We start from the raw sequence: 12289 nt of genomic DNA, 5'->3' as shown, positions 1-12289 counted from the left end.
ATGGCGCCATTGTACTCCAGCTTGGGCAACAAGAGCAAAACCCTGCCTAAAAAAAAAAAAAAAAAAAAGGAAAAAGGAAAAATTTGACCTGGCACAGTGGCTCATGTCTGTAATCCCAGCAACTTGGGAGGCTGAAATGGGTAGATGGCTTGAGCTCAGGAGTTCGGGATGACCCTGGGCAACATGGCAAAGCCCCATTTCTACAAAAAAAATCCAAAAAATCAGCCATATGTGGTGGCATGTGCCTGTAGTCCCAGTTACTTGGAAGACTGAGGTGGGAGGATTCCTTGAGCCAGGGAGGTGGAGCCAAGATCGTGCCAGGTACTCCAGCCTGAATAACAGTGAGACTCTATTTCAAATAAATAAATAAAAATTTTAAAAAGTTGAAATCATATCAACTATCTCCTCTGATCACAATAAAATAACAATAGAGGCTGGGAGCAGTGGTTCATGCCTGTAATCCCAGCACTTTGGAAGGCCGAGGCGGGTGGATCACCTGAGGTCAGGAGTTTGAGACCCCGCAAAATGGTAAAACCCTGTCCCAACTAAAAATACAAAAAAAATTAGACAGGTGTGATTGTGCATGCTTGTAATCCCAGCTACTCAGGAGGCTGAAGAAGGAGAATCGCTTGAACCTGGGAGACGGAGGTTGCAATGAGCCAAGATCGCGCCACTGCACTCCAGTCTGGGTGACAGAGCAAGACTCTGTTTCAAAAAATAGATAAATTTAAAAAATAACACTAGATAACAAGAGGAACTTTGGAAAGTATATAAATACATGAAAATTAAGCAATATGCTCCTGAATGATCAGTGGGTCAATGCAGAAATTAAGAAGAAAATTGGAAAATTCCTTAAAACAAATGAAAATGGAAACACAACTTATCAAAATTTACAGGATACAGTAAAATCAACAATAAATGTTTATAGCAATAAGTGCTTACATCGAAAAAGCAGAAAAACTTAAACAACCTACCAATACATCCTAAAGAACTAGAAAAGAACAAACCCTAAAATTAGTAGAAGAAATAAAAGACAAAAGCAGAACTAAATAAAATTGAAATGAAGAAAGCAATACAAAAGAGATCAATAAAACAATAAATTGCTTTTTTGAAGAGATAAACAAAACTGACAAACCTTTAGCCAGACTCAGAAAAAAAGAGAAAACCCAAATAATAAAATGAGAGATGAAAAAAGGGACATTATAATTGTTACCACCAAAATTGAAAGGATCACTAGACATATATGCTATGAGCATCTACATGCCAATAAATCGGAAAACCTAGAAGAAATGGATAAATTCCTAGACACACACAACCTACCAAGATTGAACCACAAAGAAATCCAAAACCTGAACAGACCAATAACAAATAACGAGATTGAAGCTATAAGCAATAGTCTCCCAGCAAAGAAAAGCAAGGGACCTGATGGCTTCACTGCATCACCAATAAAGTCTCAAAAAAAGAAAAAAAAAAAAAAGGGAAGCCAAAAAGGCCAGGTGCAGTGGCTCACACCTATAATTTCAGCACTTTAGGAGGCCAAGGTGGGAGGACTGCTTGAGCCAGGTGTTTGAGACCAGCCTGGGACAAATGCTGAGACTGCATCTCTATAAATGGCAAACAGGTATATGAAAGGTATTCAATACTCCTGATCACCAGACAAATGCAAATTAAAACTACAACAACATATCATCTCACCCCAGTTAAAATGGCTTTTACCCAAAAGACAGGCAATAACAAGTGCTAGTGAGGATGTGGATAAAGAAGAACCTTCACACACGGTTGGTGGACATGTAAATCAGTATAACCGCTATGGAGAACAGTTATGGAAATTTCTCAAAAAACTAAAAATAGAGCTATCATATGATCCAGCAATTGCACTGCTACGTAATACTGAAAAGAAAGGAAATCAGCTTATTGAAGAGGTATCTGCACTCCAACGTTTACTACAGCTCTATATACACAACAGCCAAGATTTGGAATCAACCTATGTGTCCATCAACAGACAAATGGAGAAATGAAATATGGTATATATACACAATAGATTATCATTCAGCCATTAAAAAGAATGAGATCCTGTCATTTGCAACACTGTAGATGGCTCTGGAGGACATTATGTTAAGTAAAAAAAGCTAAGGACAGAAAGATAAACTTTGTATATTCTTACTCATTTGTGGACACTAAAAATTAATACAATTGAACACATGAAGACAGCAGGATGGTTACCAGAAGTGGGAGAGGGTAGTGAGGAGGAGGAGGGCAATTAGGTGATTAATGGGTACAAAGAAAATTTAATATCTTTTTCATTTCTACCTCCAGTCCTGCATCAACAGAGCTCTGATGAGTCACTGATTGAACAGTGCAGGATGCACTATGCATTAGTTACTGTTCAAGCATTACTAGAAGCTTAAATACCAGATGGCCAGGCCTGTTATTTACTAGCCATGTAAGTTTGGGCAAATTACTTAACTTCTCTTTGCCTCAGCTGCCTAATATACATAGTGCAGATACAAACAGAACTTGCTTGAAAGGGATGTTAGGCAATAGAAGATTTAACACACAAGCATGAAGAACAGCATCTGGTACACAGGAAATATGCAAAAAAAAATAAGAGAATAACATTATATTATCTGAAGAGAACAATTAGAAAGTTCACTTTTTAAAAAATATACTTTAAGTTCTGGGATACATTTTTTTTCACTTTTTTTTTCTTTGAGACAGAGTTTCGCTCTGTCACCCAGTGGTGTGATCGTGGATCACTGCAACCTCCACCTCCTGGTTCAAGCGATTCTTCTGCCTCAGCCTCCTGAGTAGCTGGAATTACAGGCATGTGCCACCACATCTGGCTAATTTTTGTATTTTTAGTAGAGACAGGGTTTTGCCATATTGACCAGGCTGGTCTCAAACTCCTGACCTCAAATAATCCGCCTGCTTCAGCCTCCCAAAGTGCTGGGATTACAGGCATGAGCCACCACACCCAGCCCACTCTCATTTTTAAAACACCATTTCTCTTCTTCCTGGTATGCCCTGTGTATCAAGGAGTTATTCCTAAGAGGGTTAATAATACACGTGGTTATTCAGGCTCCTAAAAGTAATAAGACTAAAACTCCTAAAGAGAGAGACTTTTTACGTTGCTCCTTATTGGAATTTAAGAGTCAAGCATTAATGAAGGTTTACAGAAAGTTGTGATGACAGCTAAGATGTTTTCTGCTAAATGAAATGAAAAAGTATAGCCTTTTAAAATACAGTAACTCTAATCAAGACAGTATGGTACTGGTATAAGGATAAGACATATAGATTCAGTACAGGAGAATTCAAACGCCACTAATAAACTTTCACATTTGTAGTCAAATACTTCCAACAAGCATGTGAAGATAATTCAATGGAGGAAAGAACAGTCCTTTTTTTGAGATGGAGTCTCACTCCCTTGCCCAGGCTGGAGTGTAGTGGCATGATCTGAGCTCACTGCAACTTCTACTTTCCAGGTTCAAGCCAATCTCCTGCCTCAGCCACTGGAGCACTGGGACTACAGGTGTGCACCGCCACATCCAGCTAATTTTTGTATTTTTAGTAGAGATGGGGTTTCACCATGTTGGTCAGACTGATTTTGAACTCCTGACTATGTGATTTGCCTGCCTAGGACTCCCAAAGTGCTGGTATTACAGGCATGAGAGCCACCGTGCCTGGACAAGAATAGTCTTTTTAACAGATGGTGCTGGGACAACTAATATCTACATACAGAAGAATGAATCTTGATTCTGTTTTTTAAGAGAAAAAATGGTTACAAATGTATGGTTATGTGTCAATTAGAAATAAAAAATTAATATAATGAATGAATTTTAGCCCCACCTTATACTATATTTAAAAATTGCTCAAAATGGGCTGAGCACCAAGTCACTCTCCTATGACCCTGCTTGTTTGTTTTTTTAGTAACAATTTATTTCACACGGGTCCTGATCCAGATCCCAAGAGAGGGCTCTTGGATCTCAAGCAAGAAACAATTCAGGGCAAGTCTGCAGTACAAAGTGAAAGCAATTTTTCACTTTGGGAGGCTGAGGTGGATGGATCACTTGAGTCCAAGTGTTTGAGAGCATCCTGGACAACATGGTGAAATTCTGTCTCTACAAAAAAATACAAAAGTTATTAATAGCAAGAGGTGGTGGTGCACACCTGTAGTACCAACTACTGGCTTGACTGAGCCCAGGAGGCTGAGGCTGCTGGGAGCAAAGATCACGCCATTGCATTCCAGCCTAGGCAACAGAGTGAGACTGTATCAAAGGAAAAAAAAAATTGCTCAAAATGGATCACACCTCTAAATGTAATTCTTAAAAAATAACAGAAGAGTAATAAACCTTAATGACTGACTAGGCAGTGGTTTCTTAGATATGACACCAATAGCATAAATAAGAACAACAAAATAAGATAAATTGGACTTCATCAAAATTAAAAATTTTTGTGCTTCAAGGGATGAAAAAGTAAAAAGACAACCAACAGAATAGGAGAAAACAATTGCAAACCATGTATCTAACAGGGACTTGTACACAGAATAGATAAAGAACTGCTACAAACCAATAATAACAAGACAGCTTAATTTTTTAAATGGGCTAAAGATTTGAACAGACATCAATCCAAAGAACATATATAAATGGCCAATAAACACAAAAGATGTTCAACATCATTAGCCATGAAAGAACTGCACATTAAAGCCACAATGAGATACTACTTCAAACCCACAAGAATGACTATAATCAAAAAAGAAAGAAAATAAGTGTTAGTAAAAATGTGGAGAAATAGAAACCCTCAGACCCTGCTGAAAAGAATGTAAAATAGTGCAGTTGTCTTGGCAAATAGCTTGGTAGTTCCTCAAGAGGTTAAACACAGTTGCCATATGACCCAGCAATTCAACTCCTAGGTAGGTCACACACACACAAAAAAAACATCTGATGAGAAAAAAACTGCACACTCATGTTCATGGCAGTGTTATTCAGATTAGTCAAATATTGAGAACACCACAAATAGCCACAAACTGATGAATGAATAAACAAAATGTGGTATTTTCCATATGATGAAATATTCAGTCAAAAAAGGAAACAAAGTACTGCAACATGCTCCAATATGGATGAACCTTTATAACACTACCCTAAGTGAAAGAAGCCAGTCATAAAAGTCACATTGTTTATTATTCCATTTGTATAAAATGGAATTTGCCCAGAATAAAGACATCCATAGAGACAGAAAGTACATTAATGGTTCCTTAGGGTTGGGAGTAGGGGTAAGAGAAGGGCTGCAGGCAAATGTGGAGCAACTGCTAAAGGGTATGGCATTTGTTTTGGGGGTGAAGAGTATGTTTTAAAATCAACTAATGATGGTTGTACAACATTGTAAATATATTAAAAACCACTGATTTATAGACTTTAAATGGTTGATTTATATATTATCTCAATAAAGCTGCTACAAAAATATGCTAATTCACATGCTTCCAAGTAAAAATGTTCTTTCTTCATGAGATATTAAATTTAATCCAGGTGTAGTACAAGAGGGGACTGAATAACATAAAAAAAATAATGCTGAGGAACAAAATCAAATGGGCAAAAATACCTACAGCAAGACATCATTTATAGCAAATTTAAGATTATGCAAAATATCATCTATTGTTCACGGATCTATTCATATGCAGTGTAAATAGAAATAACTGCACAGAAAAGAAACCCTTCCTCTTGAAAGGAAAGAGGGGGAAGCAGCTGAGGAAGAGGAAGTACATAAGAGGAGCTTAACTGTACTAGAATGCTTGACTTATTAAGCGGGGTAGTGGGCACATGGTCATATTCATTGTTCTCTGTATCATTTGTATGTGGTTAACCACTGTTGAACAAATTTTAAAGTTTTTTTTTTGAGACGGAGTCTTGCTCTGTCGCTCAGGATGGAGTGAAGTGGCGTGATCTCAGCTTGTTGCAACCTCCGCCTCCTGGGTTCAAGCAATTCTCCTGCCTCAGCCTCCTAAGTAGCTGAGATTACAGGCACCAGCCACCATGCCCAGCTAATTTTTCTATTTTTGGTAGAGACAAGGTTTCATCATGTTGGCCAGGCTGGTCTTGATCTCTTGACCTTAGGTGATCTGACCATGTCAGCCTCCCAAAGTGCTGGGATTACAGGCATGAGCACTGTGCCCAGCCAACAAATTAATATTTAAGCTAAAAACTGTTAATAGCATTAAAGCTGAATAGATACATGTGCTAAAGTATGAAATACTATGTAATACTTTGAATGCTACCAATAAGTCAAGAATGAAGCTATTAGCAAAAAAATTATTAACATTTGGAAAGCTACAACACAGGCTGAGAAAAGCTGCCTTTGCCTTTGATTCACTCATCCTTTAATTCAGTTACTTTTTTTTAAAGGCTGGTAATCAGATTTTCCTCTCTAAGAAGCTAAGTTTCAAGATTTCTTTGTTGGTCTCAAAATCTACCTTGATATCTTTAGTATATTATAGTAAATATTCTGCAAAGATTAAATGGTAGTCAAGGAGAGATGTTAAACAAAGCATGTCCTAAGAAGAAAAATGTTATAGAAAGATTTTGACCACAATATATTTGTGTACAAAGTATAAATCTGCAACTACCTCAGAACACCAGAGCCCAGTACATCTTCCATTTGCCACACTAGATAATTAACGACTTGGCCTGACTCTACTAAAATCTAGCTTCATTGAACAAAGTAATCAAATGACCATTAAATAGTACGTGGTGCTATGGTGGTTTCAAATGTGAGGACTATACTCTCATTTGATACCTATACATTGTTGTTAAAATATCTCATGATTTTAGTTATCCCACTTAAAAGGACAGGCAAAGAACACTTTAAGAATGTTCTGCTTTCTACACATATGGTTTGCTGTTTCTGACTGTATACATAATGCATTTTTATAAATTGATGATACATCTTTAGTAATTTTTATTTTTTAAAACTCAAAGTCATCAGTCAACACAACACTTACCCTAAAATCATTTTTAAATTTCTTTAAATCATCAATCTGTTTTCTATGTTCAGAAACAATTGGTGATATACCTGTAAAATTAAGAACTGTTAGATACAGATTTCTTTTTAAACTCTTAACTTCACATTCTTTTACTATGAGATGATAGAAATTAGAATAAGATATATGATCAAAAATAATTTCAAATATTAATTTTGGATTTTAGAATTTGTCAAGCAATACATTTATCTATCACAATAGTAAGAAAAAATGAACAAAAATATTTTGTATGGGCATGAAATTAGACATATTCCTTCCTATTCCTACGGTTAAGCCTAATTACTCTTTAAACTCTAACCTTTATTTTCAGCTTTTGAGAAGCTAGGTGATGTTTCATTGGGCTTAATATTTTCTTTATTCCCTGCAGGAGAGTTCTGCCTCTGATCTTGAAGCCTGGAATCTTTAGCTAGAAAACAATTTTTAAAAAAATCAGAGTTAGAAGTTAGAAAAGCAAAACAAGAAAACACTAAATAATAATTTTGATTTCCTATGTTTCTGGAAAAGAATGCTTTCATTTAAACAGAGCCTTTTTTCTTTGCAGATGTCATATGAAACACCAGTCATTTTATTTACGTAGGTATTTAACACCCAAGAATGTTACCTTTATAACAGACACAATATATATTAAATTAGTAGTACTAAGCAACATCAAAATTTACATAAACTTTTAAATGTGGGTTAAAAATATTTGTCTATGAATAAAAATAACCCAGAATTTTTTCATATAACGTTAACCTCTAACATTCAACAAATGGAATTATGGATCTAGAAGCCCTTTGTTACGTACCCTCACCAGAAGGGGTAACAGCTCTGTTTGATGCAGGACTAGCAGGCGTAGGAGATGCAGCTGGAAGAGGCATGGCAACAGCTTCAGTTGGAATAATACCAGCTTGGGGAGAAGCAAGAACTGGCCCACTGGGGGTATTTCCAATACTGTTCTGTCTAGGAGACCTGGGTCTGTGAGTTTTAGGGGATAATCTTGGAACTAAAAGAAAGGGAAAATTTATTTATTACATTCTCAGTTCAAATGTCATTTCCTCAAAGAGGCTTCTCTGAAGATCTAGGTATAACAGTCCTTTCTAGCTCTTACTCTTTATCCCATTACCGTTTACTTTTCCAAAGGGTTAGGAATTTGGTGGAAATCAAAATCACAAGTATCTGAAGAACAACAGCAATTACAAACACGTAAGTATAATATTCTCTCCTAACTAAATGTATTAATTCTGAAAACAGTATTCTGAATGAAGTTGAAAACTGGATTCCTAAGGCAGGATAAAAACATTCCATATAAAGTTCAATTGTTTTTTTTTTTTAAGATTGGTGGGAAGAAGAGATCCCTAACAAATAGGCTTGTTCCTTCCTCCTTCAAATAATATACTAAAATACCTTTTGGTAGCTTGTAGCCAATCCTCTACGTTCTTTCATTCTTTTTTTAAATTTTTTTGACACAGTCTTACTCTGTCACCTAGGTTGGAGTGCAGTGGCGTGATCTTGACTCACTACAACCTCCACCTCCGAGTTCAAGTGATTCTTCTGCCTCAGCCTCTGACATAGCTGTGATTACAGGCACTTGCCACGCCCAGATAAATTTTTCTATTTTTAGTAGAGACAGAGTTTCACCATGCTGGCCAGGCTGGTCTCAAACTCCTGACCTTAGGTGATCTGCCTACCTCAGCCTCCCAAAGTACTGGGATTACAGGCATGAGTCACCATGCCCGGCCCTATACATTGTTTATAGCAACATCAAGGTCCACTTCGCAGTTATTAAGGAAACTGAGACCTAAGTTAGTCAAATGGGGAAGATAATAAAAAGCAGGGTTTGTATCCCATATGACTTCCAAGTAAGTTTCTTTTTCTTTTTCTTTTTTTATTCCCCAAGACAGAGTCTTGCTATGTCACCCAGGTTGGAGTGCAGTGGTGCAATCTTAACTCACTGCAACCTCCACCTCCCAGGTTCAAGTGATTCTCCTGCCTCTCTTGAGTAGCTGGGATTACAGGCACATGCTACCATGCCCGGCTAATTTTTGTATTTTTAGTTGAAAAGAGGTTTCACCATGTTGATCAGGCTGGTCTTGAACTCCTGACCTCGTGATCCACCTGCCTCAGCCTTCCAAGGTGCTGGGATTACAGGCGTGAGCCATCACGCCCAGCCTAATAGATTTCATATGCCATTATAAACCTATTTGCAAAGCTCAGATTCAAAGTTTAGAGAAAATGATTCGATTACTTCATTTTAGTGTTTTTATTTTTTTTAAGTCACAAGGGTCAGAAGAAAAGTATTATTCAACAACTGCCATTTTTCCAATTAGTAAAAAGAGCAAATCTATAATGCTATTCTGAGTGTATCTCCAAAAACTATGTTTATGTTCTCTCACTTCTATTGATGTTATTCTCAAAATTCATTTCCAGACCATCTGAGTAATGTCAAAAGACTAATAGAACAGCTGAAGATACTTTTTTTTTTTGAGACAGAGTCTCACTCTGTAGCCCAGGCTGGAGTACAGTGGCACAATCTTGGCTCAATGCAACCTCTGCCTCCTGGATCCCAGTTCAAGCAATTCTCCTGCCTCAGCCTCTCAAATAGCTGGAATTACAGGAACGTTCCACGATGTCCAGCTAATTTTTGTATTTTTAGTAGAGACAAAGTTTCACCATGTTGGTCAGGCTGGTCTTCAACTCCTGACCTCGTGATCCACCTGCCTCAGCCTCCTAAAGTGCTGGGATTATAGGCGTGACCCACCACACCTGGTTGGCTAAAGAAGATTTAAAAAATTTTTGTTTTCTTGGTAGTCTTAAGATAATTGAAGACCAAGGAAGAAAACAGAAAGTACAAAGGAATTTATGGTACGATTACATAAATGTACATCACACGAAGCTGAGCATAAGTGTTTATCAACTGAAAACTGATTTAACACAGCTGGGTTTTTTTTTTTTTTTCTTTTTTTCTTGGGTTTTTTGTTTTGTTTTGCTTAAGCGTGAAGATCTTTTTTCTTTTGCTTTTTCTTTTTTTTTTTTTTTTTTTTTTGAGAGAGAGAGTTTCCCTCGTCACCCAGGCTGGAGTGCAATCGCACGATCTTGGCTTGTTGCAACCTCTGCCTCCTGGGTTCATGCAATTCCCCTGCCTGAGCCTCCTGAGTAGCTAGGATTACAGGCATGCGCCACCATGCTCGGTTAATTTTGTATTTTTAGTAGAGACAGGGGTTCACCATGTTGGTCAGGCCAGTCTTGAACTCCTAACCTCAAGTCATCACCCTACCTCGGCTTCCCAAAGTGCCGGATTACAGGTGTGAGCCACCGCACCCGGCCCATCTTTTTTCTTTTAAAGGTTCTATGATAAAAAAATTAGCTGGTCATGGTGGCGCGTGCCTGTAATACCAGCTACTCAGGAGGCTGAGGCAGGAGAATTACCTGACCCAGGAGGTGGAGGTTGCGGTGAGCCGAGATCCCGCCATTGCACTCCAGCCTGGGTAACAAGAGCGAAACTCTGTCTCAAAAAAAATAAATAAAATAAAATAAAATAAATAAAGGTTCTATGGACTGATTGAAATAGACTAAGTTGCTTGGTTTTTTTTTTTTGTTTAAGCATTCTTCGTAAGCTCTTGCTCACCACAGTTATGGAAACAAAGCATTAAGGATTTATTGGCAAAGTAGGAAAAGCAGTCAGCCTTACCGTAAAATCTTGACAACATCTAACTTTTATACTTTTATAGCTGCTGACTGTCAGCATATTCCTTACACTAATCACAGATAAAACTTAGACCCTTCATTTGTGTTTGATATTCCTTATTATGGAAATATAGTTGGGAATTAGTGCCATATACAGATGTTATAGAAACACACTACAATGTAAGATGAAAATAAAAGTTTATAGAATGTACCGATGAACAAAGTTGCTAAAAAGGAAATATGGTCCCTCCAAATAGTATTACATACTGTATTTGCCTCATATTAGAGATGTACTTTATAAAACTTTATGGTTTTATAATATATCCATATTTATGAACCTTATAGGAATCTCAGCACAAGCTTATAAAGACTAGGCAAGAATTATTAACACTTTACTCACTAAGAAATCTCAACTTCAGAGTTAGTGTCTGACTTGCTTTAATATATGACGAATAAGTGGCAGAGCCTAGAATAAAAATATGGATTTCCCAATTCCTGGTGATTCTACTATTTATATATATATATATATATATATATATATATATATATATATATATATATACTTACACTTCCTCAAACAGAGTTGTAGCTCAGCTCTCTTTAAATCTAGTATAATGATAAAATGAATACCGTCATTATGCCCAAGTATTACCTACCCCCACTGACCACTGATGACCACGTTCCCCCCGAGGGACTGGTCCTTGCTACTGGAGGAGTAGCTGCTTCACTGGGTGGGTTGTGGGATACAAATTCTAGGCCACTGGATATGGAACCCCTCCCAGCAGAAACTCTGTGGTTTCGAGGATGTCGCTGGGCCTTTGGGGACATCCTTGGAGGCCCTAAGGAAGAAACAGTGAACATTACATAAATGCCACGATGTTCCTCAGTACTACTTTTCTGCTAAACACAGCCATCCACACACACACGCGTGCATACACACACACACACTCTCTCTCACTCTACAGTTTTTCCTGGGTTAAAAACAGAAAAAAACCACCATATATATTTTTTTGGCCATCCTAATTCTTTCAGAATTATTTTGTGGCATGCTACTAAGTTTTATAAATAAACTGTATTATTTCCCTTTATTTTTAAAAAGGGGATGAAATTGGTGCTAAGAAAACAACTGTAAGATGTCAACTCTTAGAACTGTATAGCAATCTGTTTCACCTATGTCTTATTTGTAAAGAAATACAATGCTACTAGAAATTATGACTACATAAAATATTTTTAGCTTTTCACAGTTTACCTTTCCCCACTCCAAATTTTCTATATTACTTCTAAAATTAGAAAAAAAAATTTAAACAGAAGACTATTAATCTCTATACACCCCTGATACTACTAAAATATATGTACATACTCTTCTTAAATTTCTCAAAAATTTTAGTTTATCTCTTGTATTATATAATCATCAATTTTAAAACTTGGATTAAAACAGTCCTCACTTGTAAGCAGTTTTTTAGGCTTAGCAGGCTGTGAGCTGAAAATTCTATTAACATACAACTTGTAAAACCAATATAATTGACATTTGGGGAAGAAATCTGCACTATATGAATTGTCAAAATTCTAAATTATTGATTCTGCCACGCCATT

General features: G+C 36.9%; 1 protein-coding gene across 11 annotated transcripts in view; it reads right to left on the bottom strand.

Annotated features, from left to right (window-relative positions):
* The window catches only part of ATXN2 (ataxin 2), a 148388-nt gene that overhangs the window by 46147 nt on the left and 89952 nt on the right, over window positions 1-12289 (bottom strand). For all 11 annotated transcript variants that reach the window (XR_010343824.1, XM_064379828.1, XM_021675518.2 and 8 more), the window contains 4 exons: window positions 11353-11535; window positions 7818-8015; window positions 7329-7436; window positions 6992-7062 (listed from right to left, as the gene is read on the bottom strand). Coding sequence is in view for 10 of the 11 variants with exons in the window: in XM_064379828.1 (XP_064235898.1) it covers window positions 6992-7062; window positions 7329-7436; window positions 7818-8015; window positions 11353-11535 (560 nt within the window). In the remaining variant the exon portion in view is untranslated. The remainder of the gene's footprint in view (window positions 1-6991; window positions 7063-7328; window positions 7437-7817; window positions 8016-11352; window positions 11536-12289) is intronic.

This window comes from Aotus nancymaae, unplaced genomic scaffold, assembly GCF_030222135.1.
Source record: "Aotus nancymaae isolate 86718 unplaced genomic scaffold, 86718_ANA_hifiasm-v0.15.2.pri h1tg000021l, whole genome shotgun sequence".
Lineage (NCBI taxonomy): Eukaryota > Metazoa > Chordata > Mammalia > Primates > Aotidae > Aotus > Aotus nancymaae.
The sequence above is the reverse complement of the archived record's forward strand: the minus strand, read 5'-3'. Positions and strand labels throughout refer to the sequence as shown.